This window comes from Kalmanozyma brasiliensis, assembly GCF_000497045.1.
Source record: "Kalmanozyma brasiliensis GHG001 unplaced genomic scaffold PSEUBRA_SCAF13, whole genome shotgun sequence".
NCBI lineage: Eukaryota > Fungi > Basidiomycota > Ustilaginomycetes > Ustilaginales > Kalmanozyma > Kalmanozyma brasiliensis.
Genome location: NW_015961952.1, coordinates 198,825 through 226,201, shown reverse-complemented (window position 1 = coordinate 226,201; position 27,377 = coordinate 198,825). Strand labels below are relative to the sequence as shown.

The window sequence follows — 27,377 nt, the reverse complement described above, 5'->3', positions numbered from 1 at the left end:
AAAAAAAAGGTGGGCGAACCTCCACACGATGCTAGGGAGGCGCTAAACGTGAGGCTGGGCATGACGCCGATCCACCTCCTAGCCCACAGCCCTGTCCCACATCCATAGCCTTTCGGTTCTCTTACCCTAGCATCAGCTCAAAGACGAGACTCATGTCCGTCTTGCGCAGTGCTTCGCAGTCATAATCATCATGCTACGAGCTGGACTGAGCGAAGAGCTCGTCGGAAAACGATGCCGTTTCCAAGCTCAGCACCCTTTTAGAGCTGCAGCCCATGCACAGATGTCGTGTGTCGTCTCTGCCCTGCATGCCGCTGAATTACAATTTTATCTGACGGAATACAAACTTTCTAATGCGAAGCGCGTAGATTGACGTCAGATTGGACATGCTCCCGCTTTTCGGCACACCTGCCTTGCCCGGACGATCTGCCTCTTCCGCAACGTCGTCTGAATCGCTCTTCTCGCGATGGCAGCTTGCGCAGTCAGATGATGGCGAACGTGAGTATATGTTGAGGTATAGAGGAAGCATGCGAGGAGCGCATGGTTGGAGATGCGATTCTGATGGCGGGTTGGGAGCACCGCCACGAGGAGGCCCAAGAAATTTCGCCAAGACCCGCCGCCCATGGCCCAACGAGGCCTCCTTGGGGTCTGCACATGCTGACCTCTAGAGGAGTGGGAGGCTCGACCGCGGTCCATGCTCGCCTGATAGGGGTCTAACACGGTTCGTGTGGTCCCAGAGGAGCTCGACACTCTGTTGAGATCAGGCAGCAAGCAAGTGCTGGCTCAAAAGGTCTGCTGACATTCCCGCCTATCGCCGGACTGCGCCTCCGTTGGATCGCCGCGACGCAGAGGTGGGCGAGGACGAAGGCATGAAGATGGACGACAAGGCCGCCGGCGAGGCTCGCACTGTGCGAGCGTCTTGCGTCGACACATTACTGCTTGAATGTCTGATGGGTGTCGGTCTCGACATCGCGGCGATGCCATTCTGAGCCACCGACGACGTAGCCTTCTGAGGTCCACCCGTGTGCCCACTGCTCCTGTTGATGGTTGGCGCTGATGCGGAAGAGGACGGTGAGGGTGCCGATGGCGGTGAGCTTGCTCGCTCCTGCGTGCGTGCCCGTTTGGCTGACACCACTCGTACGCCGCCGCTGCCCGCCTTGCTCTGGAAGAACGAGGTTGCAGTTGGCGAGCTGTTCGGCGGAGAAGTGGCGGGTTTGGAGCTGCTACTCGCGCCGTTGGACCGCGACGACGAAGATGCCCCATCCACGCTTCTGCTACCGTTGCTGTGAGCCCGTTTCATGCCCCTCACCTCGACGCCCGAGGCGCTGCTTGATGCCGACGAGGATGCTTTGCCGAGCAGGCTGCTGCTTGTGCCGCCGGTCGATGGGGAGGGTGAGACTTTGGCTCCGCTTCCGAAGAAGTCCACTTTGCGTCGTTCCGTTCTGGCGATGTCGGGTGGTGGGGATGATGCTTCCTTTCGGCCGAAGCTGCTTGCTGATGGTGATGACGATCCAACACCGTTTGATCGATCCGTGTCCCGAGCAGCTATTGACGCCGACGTAAGAGAGGGTGCAGCTGCCACATCTCGCGGTTTGAGACGCGGCAATCCGGTGGCTTCGCCGTCTCGCACACCAACCGTGTCTGGCCATCGCGAGCTGTCCACCCTCCGCGAGACGGATGTCGAAGCTGATCCGTTATCGCCCGTCGAGTCCTCGCTCCCTGGCATGGGCCGCGAAAACTCCCGCATCTGGGCCAGTCCCTCACTCGCGCCACCCAACACCTTCCTCGGCGCAACCATCGGCCTCACCGTTTGCTTCACCACCACCCCCGCTGCCTCCGGTGCGATTTCCACGCCGACCGCCTTACTCCTTCCCTGGACCCTAAACGCGTTCGTCGGCCGCCCCGTCAGCTTTGCCTGTGCGGCACTGCCACTTCTGGCCTTATTGAGCAAAGTCTGCCCCTTACTCATCCCTCCCGTCCCTGGCATCGGTGCGCCAACCCTCCTTGTCCCCTTCCCCGTCTTATGCAACGACCGATCACTGACAACCAGTTTCTTGGCATCCTTCTCCGCCCGATGCTGTTCGTACTTGTCCTTGATCCGTTTGGCTGCATCCACTTTGGCCTGTTCCGTCTCGCCTTTGGTTCGAAAATACAACTTGCGCCAGCTCTTGGGCTCCTTCACCTCCGTGGTGTAGCGCCGTCGCAGGTCGATAAAATCCCGCAAAGCGTTGCGTTTCCAAATCTCTTCGGTGTGTTCGAGGAGGTGGGGAGAGTTTTCTTCGAGTAGGATGAGTTGGTCGATCCGACATTCTTCTAGGATGGGTTTGGCGTGACGGTAGGGGAGGACTCCGAGGTCTTGCACGGACGAGATGTTGCGAAGGATGACACGGAGGGCCATGCTGTAGAGAGAGCGGGTGGCAGAGAGGTGCGGAAGGGGCGCAGAGATGAAAGAAGGGGCGCGGGATGGGAGAGGTGCAGCAGGGTCAAAGTCGTCCGACGGAGGGCCCCAGGCTCCGTGCACCGCGTAGGACGTCTCTTTGAGACCCATCATGCCCGCCGGCTCGGGGGAGCGACGCCAGTCCTTCATACTGGTATCAAGCTGAGCGTCTGTCTGATAATGTGATGCAAGGGTATGATAGAGAGCAAGGCTCGATGGGGGGTCCGTGGCAGTCGTCGGCTGAGCCTGTCTATGAAGATTCCGGGTGCGGAGCTTGTGCGTGGGTCATCTCGTGTATGGGATCGCACGATGCCGAGAGGTCGGGTCCTGATGCGGGTCGATGAGATCCAGAATGCGGCGTCGAAAGATTGCCCTCCTTTGTCGAGGTCGTATGGGTAGGCGAAGATGGACGCGTTGGTGGACAACCACGGTGGGGCTTCGTGGTTGGTGTTGTGGAAAGCTCGGATGTCAAAAAATGGTGGCTTGAGCTTGTTTGCTGCAAGGCAACGATGCTCCAGTGGAAATTCCGCGGCAGGGTCTTGCTCCGTCCTCAAGACCCTTCAGACTCGCTCATCACTGATTGTCAGACATAAGCCAGCTTTCAAAGGCACGCTACAACCTTGTCCGGTAAAGAAAGTCCATAGTATTGATTGAGACGCTAGAGAGGTTGCGAGGGTGCGTGCTCTCTACGGTCCGACCGAGTCTTCGAGATGAGTTCGCCCCGTCGGTGACGCTAGAGCATCAAAGCAGCGGCCTCGCCACTCTGCACCTTGTCTCGATACTCCTCCCTCGCCCTCCGAATCGTGCTCTGCACGTCCTTGCGCTTCAGCGCCCTTTTGACCCACGAGAGCAGCGCGTCGTCATCCTCGGGCACAAAGAAGCTGCTGAGCGCGCTGAGGATCGTCTCGAAATCGGCCCTTGGCTCCAGTATCACGCCTCGGTGCGCCCAAATAATCGCCACTGCGACCAGCGTGATCACATCTTGACCGTCCAGCAGCCACGCATCCCACACCCTTAGCTGCGTCTCAAACGGAATTGAGTTGGAGAAGAGCGTGATGTACCACTTTGTCGCGTACGAGCTGGCGACTACCGTGTGCTCGTCCATCGCCGCCGCCAGCTCCGGCATGTACCGCCGCAACAGCTTGTCTTGGACGAACAGGTTTTCGACCAGACCGGGGAACCCGGGTGAGAAGGTCGAGTGCAGGTTGAGGTGGTTGTGCATGCTCACCATGGCAGCATAGGCGTGTTCGGGGCTGAAGTAGCAGAGCAGCGTCGCAGCGATAGGTCCCATGCCCTGACAGTAGCCGCATTGGTCGCAGAGCATAGAGATGGCATGAAGGACGTGAAACAGCGCTCGTTGACCCTGACCATAGCGAGTGTGGAACTGGATGTGACCAGAGATGGTGCGCGGAACATCGAGGTCGATTTGGACGTCGTGCGTGCTCGACATGTCCACCAGGGTCTCGAAGGTGGAAGTGCCGGACTTGTTGGGCGTATTGACAACAGCCGCCGCCGCTGCTGTTTGAATGTGTGGTTTGGCGAGGGAATACGATTGTCGGCCTTCTTCTGTCTTTTTGCGATCCTGTAGGAGTGCGAACCAGGCTGCCGATCGCCAACTGTCGGGGATACCCTTGTAGACTCTGCGCCGTACCTTGCGATCGATGCCGTTGACAAAGTCGAATTGGACGGCATTGTGACCCTGATCGCGTCCTTTGACGGTGAGCATGCGCGACCATTTGGCAATTCGTTCCTGCTCGCGTTGGCGGTGGACGGAATCGGCTGCCGAGCGAGCCTGCTGAACAGCCGGCGTTTTGGTGTGATCGTGACCGTTGATCTTTGGCGACGCGCTGGGAGAAGACAAGCTGGTAGGTGGTGGCGCACTCTGCGATGCAATGCCTTTGGTGCCCCTCTTTGGGAATGGCGCATCAAACAGACTGGACCGAAGCAAGACAGCCTTGTGGTGTACATTGCTGGGGCCCTCGGAGAAGAATCCGTATCGATCGACGCCGGCAATCATCTCCTCGCGCCTCTTCTGCGCCATCTCTTGACGCCGCCGCCTCTCGTTGGTAGAGAGGAACGTGTTGGTCGATCGCATCGTTTGTGCACTGACGGACGCTGTGAGAGTGGGTCTTGAGCCAGCACCGTCCACGTCGTCGTTGCTGGAGAAGAGCGACTCTTGAGTCATGACGCTTCCCGCACTTACGGTTGCGTTGAGAGGAGGCCGAAGTTGGCTAGCTGAGCCGTTTGCTGCATCGATGGCGGCAGCAATTGCGGTTGCAGAGGGCCCCGCGTGCCTGCCATTTGGCTCATCTACACTCTGGAGAGCTCTGCTGCTTTCGGCAGGCGAGAGTGCGGCCTCTTCCCATGGAGAGAGGCCGCTCTTCTCTCGAGTGTACTCCTTGCCGTCGGAGAAGCCATCGTCCGGGACGCCCGCTATGGAGAAGTGTGCATATGTCCTTCGTACAAACTCGGCATCGGACTCGGCAGGCGTCGTGAATTGGTTGGCCCGCGACTCTGGTCCTTGAGAGGTCTCGCCAGGTGCTGAAGCTCGACGTCTTCTCAGCAGGTCCAGAGGCGGAGGCGCTAGCTGTGAAGCGGTCGTAATATCGCCGTTTGTGTTTGTGCTGATTCCCATCTTGGGTCGGAGTCTGGAGGGCAGAGCGCGAAGAGATATTGACCTGGAGTGCGTCTTTGTATGCGTTTTGCTGCTTCCAGCCTCGGCGGCTGGTTCCTCTGCGGCCGTCGTCATGATGAAGCGACCCTGGTTGTGGCGCTACGATCGTCGATGGAATATAAAAAGGCTGAAAGGAGAGCGGTGTTTCGATCCGAGGCTGAGCAGCGCTCTGGTCGCAACAGCTCAGTTGGCCGTCATGCCTGTCAGGATGTGAAGGCGGGGGTGTGCGCGAAATAAAGGTGTGTGACGATGGTTGATGAGACTGACTGTTCGCCCACTCGTCGCCTTGTCCGCGATCGACCGGGTGGTCCCACGAGCCCTACTCGAGTGATGGCTGCAGCAGATGTATGCGAGTGATGGGTGTGGTGTGGAGGAGAGGTGATTTGATGCGCAACTGAGACAAGACCCCAGATAGACTTGACTCAGCTCGAGTGGTGACCGCAGGACGTCATGAACCCGAGGGCTGAGATCTCTTGCAGGATGTAGAGGTCAAGATCCGTGTTCATGCGTGAGATGTAATGTCGATGGCTATTGTCGAGAAGATAGCCTGCATTGCCAACACCGTTGGGGACCAGATCATGCAAAGCCACCACCCCGATGATCGACGCTGCATGCTGCCGCTTTGTTAGATCTGAGTGGCTTCATGCTGTGGGGAAATCGCCTCGGAGAGCCGGCTTTAACGCTTGAGGCACAGAGCGAAGACGCCATCCTGAGCTGAGTCGAGGCTGCCTGGCTGCCTTGGTTGCTCTCAGCCAACCAAAAAGCTGCGAATCTTTGGGCCTGTTTTATCAGATTTTTAGAAATCACGAATTCATGAGCAAGCGGACGAGCCAGCCAAAGAAACTTGTCACAGCGCAGTCGAAGCCCTTATATCTTTCTTCTTGATCATCATCACCGCTACTCGACTCAGTTCTTTACGTCACAGCATCTCAGCGCTTACTATAACGATCGATCACAGTGCATCGGCAGCACCTCACGCATCCAAACTCCCTCTCACTTGGTGTTCACCCTCGCCAGTCTACCCGCCACAATGTCCGCCGAAGCAGGGCCAAGCAACCTCGTCGAGGTCACCTCGCCCGAGCATTTTACCGAGATCATGCAGCAGGACTTGGGTCGTGTCTCGCTGCTCAACTTCTACGCACCATGGGCCGAGCCGTGCAAGCAGATGAACGAGGTGGTCAAGGAGATCGCCGTCAAGTACCCTCAAGTGCTTTGCCTCGTCATCGAAGCCGAGACTCTTCCCGACGTTTCCGAATCGTTCGACATTGAGGCAGTCCCCTCGTTTGTCCTCCTTCGCGGACACACTCTTCTCTCGCGCATCAGTGGTGCCAATGCGTCCGCCCTCTCCGCAGCTGTCGCAACCCACGTCGCTCCCACAAAGACATCCGGCGCTGGTAGCGTCTCCAAGACCTCGGCCGCTCCAAGGGCAGCCTCGGATGTCTATGAGGCAGGCTCCGCGCGCAACGGCGCTGCTGCCGGCTCCTATGCCGACGAGGAAGAGGAAGAGGAGGTGGTCCCCGAGACAGAAGACGAGATCTTTGCGCGATGCAAGAAGCTCATGGAGCAGAGCAAGGTGATGCTCTTCATGAAGGGCGACCCGGACACACCCCGATGCGGCTTCAGCCAGAAGACGGTCAACTTGTTCAGGCAGGAGAACGTCGAATTTGGCCACTACGATATTCTCAAGGACGAGAATGTACGACAAGGACTTAAGAAGCTCAACGAGTGGCCGACGTTCCCTCAGATCATCGTCAACGGCGAGCTCATTGGTGGTCTTGATATCCTCAAGGAGAGCATCGAGAGCGGAGAGTTCGCCGAGATGCTTCAGGACTGAGCCGCTGTGCGTCACGCACCTTCCTTGCCGGTCACAGCCTCAGCTGTGTTGTACACTACTTCTTTATTGCAAACCGAGATCTCTATTTCGATGCTACAGCTTCCAAATCTCGACACCGTCTCAATCGTCTCTGGACCATGTAGCACCGTCACCCAATGTGTCAAAGATCTTGCGAACACGCTTGACAGGGATCTGCTTGAACGGCAGATCGTACTCGTCACGAGCGACACGCAGAGCCTCGGTGACATGCGTGGGATCTCTCCGTTCCAACGCCAGCAGCACCGTCGGGCTGTGCCCGCTCCGACGCCGATAGAGGCGAGCGATGGTGGACAGCAAGGGTCGCACAATGGATGGCTCGTAGATCGTGTCTGCTGTGAGGATGAGGTCGAAGTGCTGTGGCTCTCGCATTTCAGTGTTGTCGGGGTATTCTCCCGCGCTAGGTGATCCAGAATCGAGGCACAGCTGCCAGTCTTCCGGTTGAATGGTCCAGTCAAGCTCGCACACCTCGATCTGACCCGGCACAGTCTGACCTGCAGCTTCCATCTGGTACATGGCAGCTTCGACGTTCGGCCGCAGCACTGAGTCCAGCACTGGCGGAATGTCGGTTGCCGTCACCTGCCATCCGAGTCGTGCCATTAGCAGCGACAGCAGCCCGGTTCCGGATCCCAGCTCGAGAACCTTGTTCCGCATCGATCCGACAGCGTCATGCTGACCTTTCGCATACGTATGAAGAAGATAGGACGAGAGCACCTGCGATGAAAGCCAGAGCGACGATCCGGTGCTGTTGGTGTCATTGCGCTGTATCAGACGAAACGAAGTGTCGATCGAAGGAAAGCGGTAGACGAGCTCTAGAAGGTGCTTCGTCTGATGAGCGGGCAGGTTGACTGCATCTGCATGAGAGTGGCTTTTCGAGAGCTCTGCATCACTGTCTGACCCTTCGATGTGGTCCTCGACGGCATCGTTTCCTGCTCTAACGGTGTCTTGTAAGCCTTGCCCCTTTCGAGGACCCTTGCGAGGCATGCTCTTCAAAGCGCTGTTATGGCGACATATCGGCAACCGTCACACTCGAGCCCTTTTACATGCAAAGACAGCAGACCATCTGTCGATTGCTCTCGTCCGAGGGTGTCGTTGGTGATGCAAGCGAAGAAGAAGTTCTGCATCATCCAGGCAAGCATGGCATGTCAAAAGGCTAATTTGATGTGGAGCCAGAGCAAGTCACGTGCTTTTAGCGTGTTGGTCTCGATTTTGGGCGGTAAACTCTCACAGAGCTGGAAAAATGGCATTTGCACGGCGCGAAAACGCGTCCTCAAGAGAGCAACACTGCCCACCCTCTGCCTCGAAATTCACAGCTGCAGGCTCAGCCTTTGAGAGAGAACAACACTGTTCCCGCCCGCATCACTGAGCGACACTTGCATCTTACCTCCCCATCACCATCACGATATCGCCATCTCACCAACCATCTTCAGCATCACACTTTATAGACGCACACACCACAATCTAGAGCTTGCGCGCACTCGACGGTGCACCATCCATACACGAGCATGACGTCGACGCTCAACCCCGTCTACCCAATGTCGTCGGCGCGCGTGCCCCCGGACGCAGTCAAGGGCAACCAGGAGGGCAACTACTCGTCCTTCCCCGTCGTCAAGATCGATGAGCTGCTCGGCGTACTGTCCGAGATGGGACTCTCGATCTCACCTGAAGACCTGCAGAAACCACAGGGTCACGTTGCGCACCGAGTCTTTGTCGCCTTCCTCGAATGCCTTTCGGGGACCACAACCGAGATGATGGACGGGCGGCGACACGAGGCGCTCGCACCAGCCGAGTACCGAGAGCTCTACGAGGATGGATTGCAGATGCTCATGTTCTTCCGCGAGGTCAAGGACATGATGAACGCAGCGACGCTGTACGATTTCACTCTGCAGGATCTCACACGGCCCAACCCCAAGCGCTTCCGACGTCAGATGTCGGCGCTGGTCAACTTCTACCGCTTCCGCTCGGATCGCATCGTCGAATTTGAAGAGCTCGTCACAGGGTCCGAGGATCTCGAGAACAAACGCAACGAGATCGAGGACGACATCGATCGCCAACGCTCCGAGCTAGCCCGCTTCAAAGCGGAGCGCGAGCTGGACGAGCCTAAAGTCAAAGAGCTTCAACGAATCAACGCCGAGATCACCGACGAGCTGCTTGCCGCACGCAATCAGCAGAAGGAGACCATGGAGGAGCTCGAGGAGCTCAAGAAGCGCAAAGACACGCTGGCCGTCAAACACGCCGAACTGGCGCAGGAAAAGTTCCAGATCTACGAAAAGATCACCTACCTCGAAGCGCGCGTCGTCTCGTCGCCGAGCAAGATGAAGAATAGCGTCCGCGAGCTCGGCGAGCAGTTGGACAAGGACACGATTTCGTTGTCCGAGACGTTGAAGAAGGTGGAGGAGTTCAAGCGCAATTTGGAGACGCTCGAGATTTTGAGCAACGACCTCGAGACGTGCATGAACGCGATGCACGAGGTCAACCTCGAAATCGTCAAGGGCAAAGAGGAGGTTCAGAATCAGACCGACCTGCAAGCCTTGTCCCAAGGCATCAACAACCAGCTCGCCTCGCTGAAGCACTCGCTCGAGATGACGCAGTACGAAATGAAGCGCTTGGAAGAAAAACAGACGCGCAATCGCAAGACGCTCATGGACATCACCGAGAAGCACACCAAGAAGATGGACAATCTGCAGATGGAGTTCGAGCAGGCCAAGGCGGAGAGGACGAGGAAGAACGCCATTGCCGAGGTCAAGAACGTCGAGAGCGAAAAGATCGAGGCTAAGATGGCCGAGTTGGAGGAGGCGTACGAGGGGTATCAGAAGAAGATGATTCGGCAGAAGGATGCCATTGAGACGGCGGTGAGGTTGTACATCAGTACGCTGACCAACTCGCTCGAGTTGGAACGCTTCAAGGCGTGATCGCGCCGTCATATACCACTGCTTCTTCGTCCATGTTGCCCCGTTGGTCCTCTCATCGGTTGTATTGCACTCCTGTCTCGCGTATGTACTTGTAATGTCTATTCTTCGTTCTCCATCCTGGACTGTGTTCATAAGATGCCGAACGCACACACACACGATCGTCTTGCAACACAGCATTGCCCTCTACGTCACCCTCAACCCCCTCACACTCCGTACCTCGGCCATGCTCAACCGCCAACTAATCCCACTCGCCACCGCATTCTGATACAAATCCCCCTCGTCCTCACCGCCATCCAGATTCAACACATAACTCACCTGCTGCAACCGCGTGAACTTGTCCCTGATCGGCAAACTCGTCTGATCCGTCAGGAAGCCGACCACCGCCCTCAGGTCTTTATCGAACTTGAGTGCTCCCAATTCCGTAAAGCGCATGCCCAGGACCATGCCCTCCCACGGTTTGAGCAGTGCATCCAGTGCCATGCTGAGATAGGTATTGAAGTTGGCATCCGTAAAGACGCCGCGAAAGTGATGAAAGAGGAGGTCCCAGGATTTGACGAAGCGCCGACGCACTAGATCGCGCGATTCGGCCGAGGAGTAGGCCTCGTCGTCCAGCATGTACGATACGTCTCGGTAAGTGTCCATGAGCAACGCGCGCAGACGGGGGGCCGTGAGCTGCGTGAACAGGTGTTCGATCTCGGTGCGCAGCGAGGAACGGAATCGCTGCACGAGAGAGGAGAGGCTCTGAACGCATGCTGACGCCTCATCCTGCTCTGACGGCTCGAAGAGCCGCGCGAGAGAGCTCTCGTGCCCCACCTCGAGCAGAACACGCGACATGTAGGTGGATGAGACATCGAGAACGTTGAGATACGTGATGAACACAGTCCGCATCTCGCGACTCGCCGCATCTTTGCGGGGCCCGTCCACCGTCATCGATCCCGAAATGGTTCGCCACAGCGTCTCCATCTTGCGAACGATGACTTCGATGTAGTCCTCCTCGACAATGGTCTTGACGACACGCGTCATCTCGGTGAGGGTCGCAAGGGACGAGGTGGACATGATGCGCGCGAGGACGATGCGGATGACGTAGAACGCGTCGTCCAGGATCGAGGACGTGTAGGGTCGAGAGATGGTATCGGGTTGATCGATGCGGAAGGCCTTCTCGAGGCTGTTTCGCAGAAACCACGTTTCCATCGGGATGTAGAGCGTCGACATCGACTCGAGCACTTCTTGGCCCAGCTTGGATTGCGTGGCGTGGTCGATGGAGTCTGCCAGCTCTTCGTCCTGTTCTGCGTCAATGGGGGGAGCATTGGCGCTGGAAGCGATGGAGCTGCGTCGATCAACAGATGTGCGACGGAAGTCTTTGAGCGCCTCGTCGGCCTGTGCTGCGCGTTCGTCTTCGAGCGTCTTCGGTCGATTGCCTCCGCCTGCGTCCGGACCGGACGAAAGTCGACTCTGCAGAAAGCGGCGGTAGTAGCCCCACCTCGACGACATGGCAGCTAGCTCGGTCAGGATCTTGCTTACCTCGCGCCCGTCCGGACCCGATGGCTCGTCGAACGAGCTATTGGCCGTCGACTCTGCGGCTGGACTCGCTGTTCGACCTGGAACGCCGAAGGACGCCTTGAACGTCGACGGCTGCGTGTGCTTCGCCGTGGCCGCACCTGTGAACCGATACGCCTGCACCTCGTCGAGCCTCCTGCGCACGCTCCGGTCCTCCCGCCACGAGTCCATGATGCGATGCCCCAACCGATCGCACTCATCCTGCAGCCCTGGCATAACACCATGGCTGAAATTGCCCAGCCCATAATGTCGATCCACGACTGGCTGGTGCATGTCGATTAGCGAAGCTAGGTGCTCGAACAACGACGTAAGCAGCAACGCAAAATGCGTCGGGTTCTGCGCCTTGCCTGACCCTAACGAGTCGGTGATGCTCCGTCCCTTCTCGCGCACCATCGATCGCGCGAAGCTGCTGTACACCTCCAGGCCTTCCTTCTTCCACCCCACCTGCGGGAAGAGCTTGAAGAAGCGCGATGCTTCCTTTTCGTCCTTGTTCTGCGTTGAGCGGATGAAGGCGTCGGTGAAGGCGGTGAGCATTGTCTTGCGCAGCTCGAGCAGGGTTGTCTCTGGGAGTTCGGGGAGGTCTGTGGATGGGACGACGGCGGCTGCAAATTGCGACGAGCGGATGGCGGGGTCGATGGCGAGGGCCCGACGGCAGTGCATGGTTGCCATGTCCCAGTCGCGATGCTCGACAGCAGAGGCGAGCAGGGAAAGAGACGATTTGAGCTCTGCTACTCGGACCGCCCATTCGGTGGCTAGCGCGATGCGCTTGCGCTCCTCGTCGAGAAGACGCACGCGTTCGGAGATGCGCTTGGCCACAGAGGCGGAGCTCTGCAGGCGTCGGTCGAGGACATCGGCTTCTTCCTGTATCAATTGGACTTGCGGAGCCAGAGCCGCTATTGACCGCCGGGCATCGGTGACGACGGGTTCTGATTCTTCGAAGAGCGAGACCAGCTCATCATCGAGGGACGCAGAGTAGGAAGAGAGGTCGGAGAGTGCCTGGACGACAGCAGACCGGCTGGTCAGCTTGGAAGGGTCGGCGAGCGCAGGTGTTTGTTTGGTCGGTGCATTGGCCTCCTTTGTAGGGAGGGGCGACAGCGTCACCTTGGAACTGGTGGCGTCAGAAGGCCCTGATATTGTCATGTTGAGGCTGGTGACATCGATGCCGCTGCCAGAGAAGATGAGGTGATGAACAAGGAAGAGAAGGTGGTGGTGAGGTGTTGCAGTTCAGTCGAGTGTTGGTCCGAGCTCGTTCTTCGCGCTGTCTGCTGAGCCAAATTTGGCTGCCTGTGCGCTGCCTACAATTTTGGCCGAGTGGATTTCGAGAAGAATTGCAATTTCGTCAAGGTCAGCCATCCAAGCCGTTCGTCGACATCTCCTTTCTGTCATCCACCATCATCCCCACCGAGGTCACCGTCCATCTATCAGCTACACACAAGCGATCACCGAGGATGGCGCAGATCTCTACTACCTCCGAGCACACCATCCAGACCCTCGAGCGCATCGGCGCGCACTCGCACGTCAAGGGTCTTGGCCTCGATGACCAGCTCGAGCCCCGCCCCTCGTCGCAGGGCATGGTCGGCCAGCGCGCTGCCAGAAAAGCGGCTGGTCTCATCGTCAAGATGGTGCAGGACGGTCGCATCGCCGGTCGCGCTATCCTCATGGCGGGTCCTCCCAGCACCGGCAAGACCGCCATCGCCATGGGAATGGCGCAAACCCTCGGCTCGGACGTACCCTTCACCATGCTTTCGGCATCCGAGGTCTTCTCGCTCGAGATGAGCAAGACAGAAGCGCTCATGCAGGCATTCCGACGATCCATCGGTGTTCGCATCCGAGAAGAGGCCGAGGTCGTCGAGGGTGAAGTCGTCGAGATTCAGATCGATCGATCGCTGACGGGCGCCACCAAGACGGGCAAGCTCACCATCAAGACGACCGATATGGAGACCATCTACGAGTTGGGCAACAAGATGATCGACTCGTTGCAGAAGGAGAAGATCACAGCCGGCGACGTGATCGCGATCGACAAGGCCAGCGGGCGCATCACCAAGCTTGGACGAAGTTTCACCCGTGCCCGCGACTACGACGCCATGGGCAGCGATACCAAGTTTGTCCAGTGTCCCGAAGGCGAGCTGCAATGCAGGAAGGATGTGGTCCACACCGTCTCCTTGCACGAGATTGACGTGATCAACTCGCGCACACAAGGCTTCCTGGCGCTGTTCTCGGGCGATACGGGCGAGATCAAGCCCGAGCTGCGCGACCAGATCAACACCAAGGTGGGCGAGTGGAGGGAAGAGGGCAAGGCCGAGATCGTGCCCGGTGTTCTCTTTATCGACGAAGTGCACATGCTCGACATTGAGTGCTTCTCGTTCCTCAACCGGGCGCTCGAGTCGGAGCTGGCGCCGCTGGTCATCATGGCATCGAATCGCGGCATCAGCCGCATCCGCGGCACGCGCTTCCGCTCGCCACACGGCATCCCCATCGACCTCCTCGACCGCGTGCTCATCATCAGCACCAAGCCGTACGAGCTGGAGGACCTCAAGCAGATCCTCACGATTCGCGCTACCGAGGAGGAGGTGTCGCTCAAACCCGAGGCGCTAGAGGTGCTGACGCGCATGGCATCGGAAACATCGCTTCGCTACGCCATCAACCTCATCACCACCGCCAACCTCGCCGCTAAGCGCAGAAAGGCGGATGCGGTCGAGGTCGCCGACGTGCGCAGGGTCTACAACCTCTTTGTCGACGAGAAGCGCAGTGTTCAGTACCTCAAGGAGCACGCCGAGCAGTTTATGAACGAGTCGGACGAGTACGGCGACATAGATGGGCTCGGCTCGGCTGCGCCTATCATCGGTCGACAAGGTGCTGCGGTTCAGGCTTGAGCTTGTATTGCACCTCAAGCCAAGCGCTGTCCAGCGAACCGTGTGCATATGACCTAGCACCAAGACATCCCACCTTGTATTTGTACTCTTCTGCTCTCCAAACCCTGCTACAACGTGCATCTGCCGTGTGTGCGAGACGACTCTTTCGTGAAATGGATCTCCTCCTGTGTATCGCGCTGGGCTTCCGGTGGCAGCAAGTCACAACAGTCAGCAACCCATGGCTGCTGTCCCTCGTCGAGCCCTCGAGCAAAGGTTGAAGGATAGCATTCTCAAAGCCTTTTCCAAAGCTCGAATTTCTTGAGCTTCGATCACCTTCTCGAGTTGCTCAGGCGAATCAGCGGGCTTGAATTGAGATTTTCACGTCATTGGCAGCCTTAACACCCTTGGGGCGAAAAATAAAAGCTCTTATCGGTGTGGCTTTGCGGTGTGTGATCTGCAAAAGACTGCGGTGACGAGCGAGCTGAGCTTTTCGCCGTCTCGCTTCAACACATCGACCGCCGTTATCACCGCTTTCCCTTCTCATCACCATCAGCAACACTTTGAACGCCACATCAGACGACATTGCACTCTTTCGTCGCATCGCATCGACTCGGACTTGACAGCGACAAGGATCGCCGGTGATACGAGGCGCGAGTCAAGATGCGCGGTCGCTCCATTCACGCCCGAGCCTTGCTCAGGCAAGTGAGTGCTCAGAAGAACGCCGTCGCAGCATCGATAGCCGGGCCTTCTGCCGCAGCCATCTCTCCAGCGAGGGCATTCAACTCGAGCTGTGGACCGCGATCGACCCGCTTGACCTCTCGCCGCGTCTCCTCGTCGGTGCTCTCGTCGTCCAAGTCGTCGAGCAACTCATCGGCCAACAGCGGCAACTCATCCTCTTCAGGTAGCAGCAACTCGGCCGCATCATCATCCTCGTCCGCGCCCAATGCCACAGCCACTGAGCAGCGCTCCAACTCGACCCCAGTCTCGCCCCTTGTCAAGGTCAAGGCCCACTCGTCCCGCCTCGCCAAGGCCGGCACCGCCCCTGCCAACCCGCCTCCGTCGTCCCTTGGCAACGTAGCATGGGAGAGCTTCTTCTCGAATGAACGCCCCTTGCTGCAGCACGAGATGCTGCCACCGCGACCCAAGCGTGCTGGCGGTTTCGGCTCTTCAACGTCGCCCTCGGGCGGCACGCTGACCGCCATCTTTACCTCCGACGGCTCTTTGGCCACCTTTGGCAACTTTGCAAGCGAATCGCAGCAGCAGTGGAGGCGAAGGATGCGTACCATTGCACCGGAACGATTCAACGAGCTGGTGGACGGTCTGGCGGGAGCCGAAGCGGAGGCGGAAGTGGCCGCGCAGGACGCAGCGACGCGTTGGCTCGTGTCGAGCTTCCATCCCGAATCGGATCGCGTCGCGGTCGAGTCCGCCAAGCTCGAGGAAGAGGAGCGAATCCGAGAAGAGGAGGACGAGGCGGTTCAGAACGCTCTGGACCGCGGAGAGGATCCCGAGACGGCACGCAAGTTGGGCGCAGAAGCGGATCTGATCATTCTGGGTGAGCCGCACGGCCCGTCTGCCGAGTGGTCGCGCGGAGTGGCCACCTACCTCGCCGAGAAGGGTCGTGCATACGAAGCGCCGCCTGCTCCCACCACGGGCGAGAAGGGTGACGTAGAGGCATCCGAGCCCCTCGAATCCCCGCACGTCGCTAGCAGCGTGTTTTTCACGGACGACGACCCGAACCTGATGCTCTCGCACGCGCTGGTGCAGTCGACGCTGCCGCTCGCGCTCAAGTGGGACAAGGTGGTGGCGCAGATGGACGCGGTCGCGCTCAACGACCCCACCCGGGCCGACGCTGTGGTGGACACGAGCAAGCTCGATGCACACCTCGAGGGCCACAGCCGACGCGTCAAGGTGAGCCCGCTGCTGGAGGCGCACAACATCATGATGGATAGCGTGCGCAGGAAGAGGAGGAAGAAGATCCGAAAGCACAAGTACAAGAAGCTGCGCAAGGCGCAGCGTGCCGAGCGACAGAGGATGAAGAAGTAGTCGTCTCGCATTGTATTTGTCTGGGATGAACGTAACATAGAATCCAGGTGGTGTTCGATGATGCGAAGCGGTGGTCTGTGAGGGGTCTAGTGAGATTAGAAGGATTGTTCTGAGACAAAGAAGTCGTCACAGCTAGGCGTGTCTTTTTCCGGAGATGGACATCCGACCCCTGAAATCGCTTCTAAGAGAGCTAAAAGGAGACGTTCCTGCTCTTCTTCTTGATCTGCTTTGTCCGCCTCGCCAACTGCAATTCCGCATCGCACTTCGGATAGCAACGTTGTAAGATCATGCTTGCTAGCGTCACTCTTCAAGATGACCCTGAATGCCAGCCGAATGGAGGCTAAAGCTGTTGTGGGTCACGGACGACAACCGCGAATTTTCTGCAGTTGACCCCTGCATGCTGCACAGTGGACGATCATGAACTCCTTACGCCGCCGCTTTCTGTACTTGAGCGGGTCATCCATCCGAGCATAGCCAGTCGGAAAATCGTGGCGAGCTCAGCACGGCCATGACCTATTGGAATGACAGTGATAGCATTGCAGCTCTGCAACACAGCCTGACACAGCTCAGACTCGGTGTTCTCCGTCCCGCTCTTCGCGAAGAAGAAGGGCGCTAACAAGCCAGCTGAAATTGCCCAAAGTGGAAATGCTCCTGACCGAGCCAGAAGACGAGGGCTGTGCGTGCGTGGATATTTGAATTTCGCGTCTGATTTTAGAAGTGCGTGTGTGTGTGGCCCAAGCTGTTGACTGCTGCTGGGCTGCCCTCGCGTGTGGCTTCGCCTCTCGGTCTCAGCTAGCTCGCCAACTCAACAGCCACAACCGTCAGAGCCGTCTCGCATCCACCACCGACCCTGTCTGTCGATTCAATCCGGTCGTCTCGATCATCCCTCCTTCTTCCTTCGCAATTACGCCCTCTCCATCCGCCATCTTCTTCTTGATAGCAACATCCGCCAGTCGACAGCGTGGATACGATACCGGACTCGGTTCGCCTCCCTACAATCCTCACTCGACACATCTCCGCATCGATCCAAGCGGCTCAGCGCGCATAGGCAACCATGGCGCGTGATCGTCTTGCGGCCATGAGGGTGAGTACTCAGACACATCGGAATGTCTTGCTGTTGCTTCCCATCAGCGGATGCGGATCGCAACGCTCTCGCGGCTTGGCCATCGTCCATGACTGAGTGACTGACCACCTTCTTTCATCTCTCCCTTGCAGGCCCAACAAGCCGGTGGATACGGAGGCTACGGCGGAGGCAACAACGGCTATGGAGACCACTCGTACCCAACACAGCAGCAGGGCGCTGCTCAGGCCGGTTACGGTCAACCTCAAGCAGGCTACGCTGCGCCACCTCAGCAGCAGCCCCAGCAGCAGGTCGCTTACGGATACGGCCAGCAGCAGCCAGGCTACGCTGCTCAGCCCCAGCCCGGTGCCTACGGCGCGCCTCAGCAGGGTGGCTACGCCGCTGTCCCCGTTGCAGGCCAGGACTCTTACGAGATGCAAAGCGTCGCCTCCGAAAAGCCCGCTGGCGACATGAACTCGTTCTTCACCGACATCTCCGAGATCCAGGACACCATCCGCCTCATCGACGAAAACGTCAACAAGATCTCCGACCTCCACTCGCGATCGCTCAACAACATGGACGAGGCCTCGGCGCAGTACGCCGAGCAGCAGCTCGCGTCGATCCAGCAGGAAACCTCTTCGCTCACCAACGCGGTCAAGAACCGCATCAAGCTGTTGGAAGCGCAGACCAAACGTGTGCCTGCGGGTGGGGACAAGAACGTGCGTAACACCCAGATCGGTGCGGTGAAGAACCGATTCAAGGAGACGATCCAGCGGTATCAGCAGGTGGAGCAGGGGTATCGGCAGAAGTACCGCGCGCGCGCCGAGCGTCAGTTCCGCATCGTCAAACCCGATGCTACGCAACAGGAAATCAAGGCTGCGCTGGATGACGACCAGAACGGCCAGATCTTCTCCCAGGCACTGCTCAACTCGAATCGACACGGCGAAGCCAAGGGCGCTCTGCGCGAGGTGCAGGAACGCCACGAGGACATCAAACGGATCGAACGTACGATTACCGAATTGGCTCAGCTGTTCAACGAGATGAGCATCCTCGTCGACGAACAGGACGACGCACTCAACGTCATCCAAGAACAAGGCCAGCAGGTCGAAACGGACATGAATCAGGGTCTGCAGCACACCAACAAGGCCGTCGATTCCGCCAGGAAGGCGAGGAAGAAGCGCTGGATCTGCTTCTGGGTCATCATCATCCTCATCATCGCCATCGCCGCCGTCGTCGTCGCAGTCATCTGCACCAGACCCGGCAACTGCGGTCAGAGCAATGGAAACAACAGGAGGAGTCTCGTCGCCAGGGCCGTGCTCTACGGCCAGGGTATGTGGATCGAAAAGATGGACAGCAGGGCCATGTTGCTCCCCGACTTGGGGATTTAGATTTTCATTGATAGGATTCTGCTTGCACGTCGCTGCCTTGAATGGGCGATGCTGTTCACACCCCACTGTCTTTCCGGTTTTCAATTGTTTATATCTTGGTTTGGTCTGGCATGTTGTCTGGCGGATCGTGATTCCTGACCTTGTGAGGACTCGGCGTGAGAAGTGAGGGTGTCGATACGGGCTGGGTGTGAGCGACGTGGTGGGATTTTGTGACCTCGATTTTGACTCCGCCTTTTTCGCCGTGTGGAGAGAACAACACCCTGGACGAACATCAATTTGGGGCCTCGGCAACGTTGCTCCTCGCTCTCGACCCATCCCGCTCTCTTGTCCTTCCACTTCCAACTGCCCCTCTCTACCGGGACTCGACGGGGCTCATCGACGAGCGCAGATCCAGCAAGAATGGCAGCTTCGCAACTCACGACCCTGTCCCGGACGCAGATCGCCTCGTCCCTCGAAGCGTATCCCTCGGCAATAGCACACAAGTCCTCCCTCACCCCGTCCAAGCCCAACACCGAGTCGCTCGTTGCCCTTGATGAGTGGTATCACTCCCTCCCAACCCTTTCGGGCTCCAAAGGAGAGGGTCGGATGCGGGGAAAGCAAGATCTGATCAAGTTGATGCAGTGGAAGTTGGCGAGGGAGAAGTTTCGTCCCACCCTTCTCTCGCTCATCTCGTCCAACGACGCCTCCATCTGCTCGGAGGTGCTCCAACGGGCTGCAACCCACCTCTCCTCCCACACCCCCTCATTCGAGCTGGATACCGAAGAGTCATTGAAGAGCGTAGAAAGCACGATGCGCATCCTTGCCGAGCTACGCGGTATTGGGCCCGCAACCAGCAGCGCCATTGTCGCCACCTGGTCCCCCATGGGCGTCTTTCAATCCGACGAATTGGCCCAGGCGTTGTTAGGGGATGTCAAGATCGAGTACACCTGGACGTTTTACAGAAAGTTCTACAGAGCCGCAATAGAGACGATGAAGAAGTGGCAAGGCGAGAGGGAGGGGAAGGTGCTCGAGAGGGTCGCTTGGAGCATGGCGCACACTCCCACTGAAGTCCCCTCTTCAGTCGCGGGGAAGGAGGTGAAGCAGAAGCTAGACGAGAGAGGCGAAATGCCAGCGAGCAAGCACAAAGACTCACAGTCGAATAGCAGCGTCAAGCTCGAACCGAAAGAGACGAGGTCGAAGCGCGAGGTCAAGGACGAGGCGAGTGCGGGAGAGGGGAGGGTGTCGAAGCGATTACGCAGTCGGTGACCATGCTGCCTTCAATGCAAAGTATACCCACGCACGAAAGCCGGTCGATACAAAGCGGCCAGGATGGAGGTCAACGAGCTTGTGACACGCTCTGTCCGACTGCGTCTGCCTTCGAGCCAAGGTGAGCGCAGAGCAGACGCAAGATGCTCCTCCACGTCAATTCCTATGCGTGACGCATTCGCTACGAATGCCCATCTCCAGACCATCACACACACCCTCGACCACGAGCAGAGCTCGCAACGTCTTTTGAGCAAAGCACACATTTCGAGCAAAGTCAAGGTTTGATTGCCAGCAAATCAAGAATCAGGCCGCCATCCACTCATCTCGCCATACTCCTGCTCCTCGTTCTCAGGTCCCCTCCCTGCGCCCTCCAAAATCTGCTTCTGCGTCATCTTACCAAACGCGCCCTTCTTCTCTTCCACCTTCCCCTCTCCCGCGTTGAACAGATCCAGAATCTGCTCGGTCTCCATACTGTCCATGCCGGCATTCTGCTGGTTGACGACGCTGTTCGCCACATTGAGTTTAAACCGTTGCAGACCCATGATCTTGGCCTCGAGCGTGTTCCTCGTGATCAGACGGTAGACGTTGACGACCTTTTTCTGACCCAGTCGGTGGGCGCGGTCCATGGCCTGAAGGTCCTTCATGGGGTTCCAGTCGTGTTCGACAAAGATCACCGTATCTGCGCCCGTCAGCGTTAGACCGAGACCGCCGACCTGGGTGGTGAGCAGCAACACATCGATCGACGGATCCGCATTGAACGTCTGGACAATCGAATGGCGTTTCTCTGCCGAAACGCTGCCGTCCAACCGCATGTACGAGACGCTCGGCATCAACGCCGCAAACAGATCCCGCTGGATGATGTCAATCATCTGCTTGAGTTGGCAAAAGATCAGCACACGGTGTTGCGACACCGCACTCTCCCCATCACCCGCCAGATCCCCACCACCCGGCGCAGCCGCCCCAATTCCACAATCCAACAACAGCTGTCGCAACGCCTGCAGCTTGGGCGAGTGCGAAATGTCGTTGAGATCGCCACCCGTTTTGGCGAGCTTCTGCTTGATAGCGACGTGCTTCGGATTATCGTCCGTCAGCACGAGCGATGGGTGGTTGACCAGCTTGCGCATGTACTGCAACGCTTTGAACACGTGCTGTTTGTCCCCGCCTTCCTTTGCTCCGCCACTCGTAGCTGTAGCACCGGCAAACGCCTCCGCCTCATCCTCGCTCTGCTCGCGCGAAAAATCGTCGTAGAGCTGCTTCTGGATCTCACCGAGATCGCACTCGATATCTTGGATGATCTTGGGAGGAAGATCGTCCAGCACATCCTCCTTGAGTCTGCGCAGCAGGAAGGGCAACACCTGCTTGTGCAGCGCCTCGAGCGCCAGCGCTGCCGCCTCCTGCTCTTTGGATGTGAGCTTCCCATCGCGCGAGGCGATGATGGGCTTGCCGAACCGCTCGTGGAAGCTACGTTCCGTTCCCAAAAAGCCCGGCATGAGAAAGTCGAACAGCGACCACAGCTCCAGCACGTTGTTTTGGATTGGCGTGCCGGACAGCAACAGCCGGTGGTTGGCCCGGATGAGCTTGACCGCTTTGGTGGTTTTGGTCTTGGCAGAGCGGATCACGTGCCCCTCGTCGAGGATGCAGTAGTTCCACGAGATCTGCGAGAGCGCAGCGATGTCGTTGCGCACCACGTCGTACGACATGACGACGGCGTCGTAGCGATGGATCTCGCCCTGCAGGCGGGCGCGTTCGGCGGGGAGACCCGAGTAGAGCAAAGGCCGCAAGTTGTTGGCGTACTGCTTGATCTCGTGGCACCAATGGCCCGTGAGGGTCGGAGGGCAGATGATGAGGCTTGGCAGCGGTTTGGCGTCGGCAGCCTTGGTGAGGCGATACCGTTCAGCGCGCTCGTGGTGCTTCGACGAGAGGATGCAGATCGACTGGAGCGTTTTGCCGAGACCCATGTCGTCGCAGAGAATGCCATGCAGCTGATACTTGGCCAGGAACGCCATCCAGTTGACACCATCTTGCTGATACTTGCGCAGCTTGGCGTTGATCTGAACGGGAATCTGGTACGGTTCGACTTTGGACCCGTCGAGCAGCTGCATGAGGAACTTGCGTTCGGTCTCGCGGCGCTGCAGAAGGTCCGCTGAGAAGCCAGGTGGGTCGGGCAGACCCGCTTCGAGCGGAACCATCTTGACGAGCGATGCAAAAGTGTTTGTGGCCACCAGTCGCACCTTTTCGTCATTGTCGCTCATGCGACCCAGCACGGGCACGATGAGGAAGATGACATAGGGCAAGATCTTGAGGTCGAGCTGCTGTACGGTGTGGTAGACGAGTTCAACGGCGCCTTGGCGGTTGGTAATGGAGGCTGCATCGCCGACGAGCGGCACGACTTGCTCGACGACGTGCTTGAGCGCCACTTCGGTGATGCAGCTGGCGACGACGGCGAAGCACTTGGCTGCTGCTGATCGGATCACGGCGAAGTCGCTCTGAATGGCCAGTGTCAATGCCGGGAGGAGCTCGATCACCTTGTCGCCGAGCGTGCCCTTGAGGCTGGGCATGTTGACGTCCAGCACCGCGCAAGCATCGAGAATGCTCTGACCCAGGTCGTCCTGCTTCGCGATGAGCGCATCCGCTTCGGCTGCGGTCGAGCTGAATGTGTTCAAAAGCGCTTTGCTCATGCATTGCCAAAGCATAGGCACAACGTCGAAAAGCCTGTCGCCAAACAGGTCGGCGAGCTGAGCAAGCGCCGCAGCAGCACCGCGGCGGATCAGCTTGCCTTGCAGCACCTCCTCCGACTCGACCGGCTCGTCCTTGGTGCTCGTCCTGCCCGGCCCCTTGGGGACGACCGCAGGCTCGTTCATGCTGAGAATCCCCTGCCGGACGTCTTTGCTCGCCGCAAAGATGGCCACGCGCGTCGTATCCTGGCAGACGAACGCGCACAGGTTTTTGACAATCTTGTCGCTCGGGTTCGTCTTGGCGGCTGGCGAGGAACAGTACTCGATGAGTTTGGCCACCGACCGAGCCGAACGGGTCTGGAGGTCCACGTTCTCCTCAAACTTGACGCTGTTCATGATGCTTCGGATGACGGGGTTGAGCTTGGCAGGGAGGACCTTGAGCGAGATGACGGCGCCTGCGATCGAGGCAAACACCTGCGTGTCTTGCTTCTCTTTGTTTGCCTGGTAGAAGCCAATGGCTGCGATGAGTTTGCGGCGGCGGTCTTCGAGCAGTGGTAGTGCTGCCTTCTTGGCTTTGGACCCGGCCTGCGAGAGCAGCGACTCGAATCCGTTTTGGGCGACGTCCTTGGCAGTGTCGATGGTGAACGCGTCGACCATCATGCCCAGAGGATCCACGGTGGTGGGCAGCGATGGGATCTTGGCTTTCGGCACCTTGGCGTCTCTTTGGAACGAGTTGTACAAACCCTGACACTCGGCTTGAATGCGTTGCAGCATGACCGTCATCTCGGCATACGTTGGAGGGGCAGGTGTTTCCAACACACCAATCAGGCGACCGGCGAGGTCATTGACAATTGGGCTCGTGTCCTTCAGATCACTGCCGAGGCCCGCACACGCCTGCGCCCATTCTTGGATGATGGCGGCGGCCAAACACTTTTGCAAAGCTGACGTCGACTCGAGATAGTCGCGGAGCACCTCGCCGAAGGTGGTCTCGTCCTCCGCCCGAGGGAAGCGGGCCATGGCGCTACCGAGCGCCTCTGCCGCACTGAGTCGACCGCGAATGACAGCATCGACGCCCACAAGCGACAGGTCCTGCGTCAGAATACCCTTGTCCACATTGTGTCGATTCGCATCGGTGTGCGTGCCACTGCCGATCAAGGCGCTGTAGAAGAGCTGGAAGTCGATGGGCGAGCCGAGCGGAGTCATAATGATCCGGAAGAAGTTGACCACGTAGGGACCGAGCAGCTTCTGGACGTTTGCGGCATCACTGGCGACGTGCGCGAGAGCGTGTCCCCAAGCGTCGGCACTGGCGCGGCGGATGGGCAGCTTCTCCTCCACGACAAGATTCTGGAAGAGAAGTCGCAGAACCCGCTCGTCGATCCAGTCCTTCGGCAGTGACGGCACTGTCAAGAAGACGCGCAACGCGTTGAGCACGGACAGTCGGACACTCGTGATGGTGTGGCGGAAGAAGGGGAAGAGGCGCGGGATGAGCAGAGACAGTGCGCGCTGCTCTTCCGCTTCGGCTCGGAGATGAATCACGATGCCGGGATGCTCGACGAGCTTGGCCAAGAGGTCCATTACACCACCGATACTGCTGGCGAGATCGTCCTTGAGATCGCCGAGGCAGTCCCAGAGCTGATCGAGAAGCCGCCGGACCTCGCCAGGAAGCTTTTGAAGGATAACGTCGACGATGGGAACCAGAGCGGAAGCAGCTACAGCGCGCACATCATCGTCGTCGTCTTTGAGGCCGAGGATGGCCACCTCGACCACATCTCGGAGCATCGCGCCCGCGTCGATCTCTGCGTCCCGACCAGAGAGGGATTTGCGGTCCTCCTCTTCCTTTTTGACCCCATCGAGCTCGCCTTTGACGACAGCTGAAGACATGAGCAAGTCCTTCTTGACGACGACCTCGTACTTGAGACCAAGCAGACCTGCATGGCGCACCTCCCAGACGTAGCCCTTCTTGCCTCGCTTGGCCGCAAATCCAGCTTTGAAGTCGGTCGCAGCGCCCTCGGCGGCGTGATCTTGACAAATCATCTGCAACAGCACATTGTGCACCGAGAGAATGGACGACTCGGGCATGTGAGGCATGAGACAGGCCAGCGTCTGACTCGCCGTCTCGCGAACGGGTGCGACGACTTGGTCAAAGACGAAATCGCCGAGACGGTCGAGCGCAAAGACGCAGAGGAGCTTGATCGACATGTCGTCGCACCACGCCTTGTGCATCTTGGCGTTGTCCTGAGGCGAAGAGAGCTCCACCTTGCCTCCGCCAAAACCTTGCGTCTTGAGCAGCTCACGAAGACCGAGAGCAGCACCGTGGCGTGTCTCCCACGTCGGACTGAAGAGATCGACGCTGAGCGTATCTACAACAAGGAGGAACGGCCACTCGCCCGGCCTGACCTGGAATGGATTCGCCGAGGAGGTGTAACCAGCCGACAAGGCACCGCTGGCAGCTGGCGATGATGCTGCGGCAGGTGAGCCTGGGACGTCCCCAATGGGTGTGGGCGTGGAAACGCTGCCGGTCACGGCAGGCGCCGATCCTGGGCCACCTGCGGGATGCTTGGGCGCAGGAGGAGGGCGAGCAGTGAGATAGTCACCCGCTGCTTCGGTGTTGACCGGAGTAGCAGGCGTCTGTGGGAGAGCACCGGTAGCAGTCTTGACGCGGAGCCCAGTAGCGATACCAGGTGAGCCTGCGTCAGAGCTATCGATGACTCGAGTCTTTGCTTCCGACGGACCCGTTTTGCCTTCCAATTTGCGCTTCCTCTTGAGAGCATTGCGCTCTCGGGCGCTGAGCTTGCTCATGTCAATGTCGTCGGCGGGCGTCTCGGAGCCGGACGGAGCGGGTGCCGGGGAGGGCGAGGGTGCTGAAGCTGCCGAGGGAGCGACGGGAGAGGGCGAAGGGGCGGAAGCGTTGCTGGCGAAGCGCGGAGGTGGTAGCGACGGTGCGCTGTTTGAGACAGCCGCCGCGAAGCGTGGAGCTGGCAGCTTGGATTTGGCGGCGCCTCCCGCCGCTGTCCTCCAGTCGACGCTGCCCTGCGAGGAAAGGGGTATGGAGGAGGCTGTCGTCGACTCTCCCGTCTTGAGCTCGGCCTCTACATCCATGCCGATGTCCATGGCATCCAGCCCAAACCCAAGGCCAAGCTTGCTGACGACATCCTTCTTTGCCTGCGCCAGACGGTCCGAGCCAGCAGCGAGCGAAGCTTGTTCGAACTCTTTGCCTGCAGACGAGAGCAGCTTGGTTCCGGTAGCGAGGACGGTTGGCAGTGAGAACGCATCGAAAGTAAGGAGCGAATCGTTTGCAAGCAGCTCGGAGACAACTGGCTTCGCCTCCTTGGTGTCATCCTCCTCAGCACCGAGGACGGACTTGGAGCTCTCGCCTGGTTTAGATGCTTGAATGTCTGGATCCCAGATGCCAGCAGCATGGCAGATGCTCTCGATGGCGAGGGAAGCAGCAACGCGAGTATCCCAGCTCTTGGAGCGGAGGAAAGGGACGACCCTAGCGAGGTACGATGTGATCTCGTCCCAGTCGCCATCGGTGCCTCGGTAGATGCCGACTTGCTCGTCGACGGAAGGTCCGGCAAAATGGTGCTGCTTATTGATCTGCTCGGATGTGCCGAATTTGCCGGATTGCTTGGCAGAGGATGAGGAAGACGGGTCTTCCGACTTGACGAGGCCATCGGCTTCGGCGTCAATGGCGGGCGTCGAAGTGCCCGAGCTGTGATACGTCGAGCGGGTCGAGGCTTCGGTCTTGTGTGGCCGTGAGTGAGCCGCGGCGTACTGCGCGGTGCTTTGACCCCGAATGCGTGCGGCTGCAATCTGACCGAGCTGCTTAGCGGCAGTGGCACGAATGGCGGGAGTCGAGCCCGTGTCGAGCAGCAAGACCAGGCGGTCTAGCCTTGTCGAAGCCATCTTGACGAGAAAGCGCCCACCTGTTCACTCGATGCAATGGTGCTGTTCGAGAACTACTCACACGAACGGGTCGGATCACCCTGCCAGCCACGCGTTGAAGACGGAGATCACCGAGCTTCGATCAATTGATCCCACTGCCTCTAGCAGGGCATCGAGACCGATCGGATGGCGACAACGATGCCACTGGCCGTGGTGTAGCGGAGAATTGGGATCCGGCTATGCGACGGCGAGTTGAAGCAATTGGCCTGATCGGTGCGCTCGTCAGGGTGTGTTTTTGGAAGAACCGATATTTTTTGGCGTTCAACTGCGGGGGCCAAGCGAGCGTTGCACGGCGAATATATAGAAATTGGACGTTTCTTCTTGGGTGTGTGCGGGATCGTCACAACGCGTTTTGGCCGAAGCAGATGAAAAGGTGGAGGCGAAATTCCGCAAAAAGCCTTGTCACAGGGCGGCGGGTCTCTATATACCCTTCTGCAGACCAATCAGCTCGTCCCGTGTGTGTGTGTTTTGTGCTGAGTCGGAACGGGAATCGCAGCAGAGAACACCGCGATCTTTTTTCATTTTCTCGTGAATTTTGCTCCAAAGACGGTATCGCCGATTAGGGTCGACCGATCCAGAAGATCTACGACGCTTCGCAGCAAGGGTGAAAAAGTTGACATCTCGAGAAGAACTGACCGCGAAGCACAGTCACTTTCGACATCACACGATCAGCTCGTCACTCGGGTCATCTGTATCTTTCCAACTACTCATCGCAATTCGGT

The 27,377-nt window shown here is 58.6% G+C and overlaps 11 protein-coding genes across 11 annotated transcripts; 6 read left to right on the top strand and 5 right to left on the bottom strand.

The window, feature by feature from the left end:
• Positions 1–805: 805 nt before the first annotated feature.
• Positions 806–2,584, bottom strand: PSEUBRA_001325 (RNA polymerase II transcription factor SIII, subunit A; the record flags this gene model as incomplete). Its single annotated transcript, XM_059464614.1, has 1 exon — positions 806–2,584. The coding sequence occupies one exon, from the start codon at positions 2,582–2,584 to the stop codon at positions 806–808; it is 1,779 nt and encodes a 592-aa protein (XP_059320856.1).
• A 583-nt stretch (positions 2,585–3,167) lies between these two features.
• Positions 3,168–5,069, bottom strand: PSEUBRA_001324 (Rab-GTPase-TBC domain protein; the record flags this gene model as incomplete). Its single annotated transcript, XM_016434583.2, has 1 exon — positions 3,168–5,069. The coding sequence occupies one exon, from the start codon at positions 5,067–5,069 to the stop codon at positions 3,168–3,170; it is 1,902 nt and encodes a 633-aa protein (XP_016293985.2).
• Positions 5,070–6,138: 1,069 nt separating this feature from the next.
• PSEUBRA_001323 (Glutaredoxin) lies at positions 6,139–6,942 on the top strand (the record flags this gene model as incomplete). The annotated part of the gene is made up of 1 exon (XM_016434594.1): positions 6,139–6,942. One exon carries the CDS (start codon positions 6,139–6,141, stop codon positions 6,940–6,942), a length of 804 nt encoding a protein of 267 aa, XP_016293984.1.
• Positions 6,943–7,062: 120 nt separating this feature from the next.
• PSEUBRA_001322 (Nicotinamide N-methyltransferase-like protein) lies at positions 7,063–7,578 on the bottom strand (the record flags this gene model as incomplete). Its single annotated transcript, XM_016434582.2, has 1 exon — positions 7,063–7,578. The coding sequence occupies one exon, from the start codon at positions 7,576–7,578 to the stop codon at positions 7,063–7,065; it is 516 nt and encodes a 171-aa protein (XP_016293983.2).
• A 905-nt stretch (positions 7,579–8,483) lies between these two features.
• On the top strand, positions 8,484–9,890 carry PSEUBRA_001321 (Kinetochore protein Nuf2; the record flags this gene model as incomplete). The annotated part of the gene is made up of 1 exon (XM_016434599.1): positions 8,484–9,890. One exon carries the CDS (start codon positions 8,484–8,486, stop codon positions 9,888–9,890), a length of 1,407 nt encoding a protein of 468 aa, XP_016293982.1.
• A 183-nt stretch (positions 9,891–10,073) lies between these two features.
• On the bottom strand, positions 10,074–12,587 carry PSEUBRA_001320 (Conserved oligomeric Golgi complex, subunit 4; the record flags this gene model as incomplete). The annotated part of the gene is made up of 1 exon (XM_016434573.1): positions 10,074–12,587. One exon carries the CDS (start codon positions 12,585–12,587, stop codon positions 10,074–10,076), a length of 2,514 nt encoding a protein of 837 aa, XP_016293981.1.
• Positions 12,588–12,895: 308 nt separating this feature from the next.
• On the top strand, positions 12,896–14,320 carry PSEUBRA_001319 (TIP49, C-terminal; the record flags this gene model as incomplete). The annotated part of the gene is made up of 1 exon (XM_016434598.1): positions 12,896–14,320. The coding sequence occupies one exon, from the start codon at positions 12,896–12,898 to the stop codon at positions 14,318–14,320; it is 1,425 nt and encodes a 474-aa protein (XP_016293980.1).
• Positions 14,321–14,959: 639 nt separating this feature from the next.
• On the top strand, positions 14,960–16,342 carry PSEUBRA_001318 (protein of unknown function DUF1713, mitochondria; the record flags this gene model as incomplete). Its single annotated transcript, XM_016434589.1, has 1 exon — positions 14,960–16,342. The coding sequence occupies one exon, from the start codon at positions 14,960–14,962 to the stop codon at positions 16,340–16,342; it is 1,383 nt and encodes a 460-aa protein (XP_016293979.1).
• Positions 16,343–17,396: 1,054 nt separating this feature from the next.
• On the top strand, positions 17,397–18,790 carry PSEUBRA_001317 (Target SNARE coiled-coil domain protein; the record flags this gene model as incomplete). Its single annotated transcript, XM_016434602.1, has 2 exons — positions 17,397–17,426; positions 17,558–18,790. 2 exons carry the CDS (start codon positions 17,397–17,399, stop codon positions 18,788–18,790), a joined length of 1,263 nt encoding a protein of 420 aa, XP_016293978.1.
• A 399-nt stretch (positions 18,791–19,189) lies between these two features.
• On the top strand, positions 19,190–20,035 carry PSEUBRA_001316 (uncharacterized protein; the record flags this gene model as incomplete). The annotated part of the gene is made up of 1 exon (XM_016434606.1): positions 19,190–20,035. One exon carries the CDS (start codon positions 19,190–19,192, stop codon positions 20,033–20,035), a length of 846 nt encoding a protein of 281 aa, XP_016293977.1.
• Positions 20,036–20,331: 296 nt separating this feature from the next.
• Positions 20,332–26,616, bottom strand: PSEUBRA_001315 (SNF2-related; the record flags this gene model as incomplete). Its single annotated transcript, XM_016434574.1, has 1 exon — positions 20,332–26,616. The coding sequence occupies one exon, from the start codon at positions 26,614–26,616 to the stop codon at positions 20,332–20,334; it is 6,285 nt and encodes a 2,094-aa protein (XP_016293976.1).
• Between the last annotated feature and the right edge of the window lie 761 nt (positions 26,617–27,377).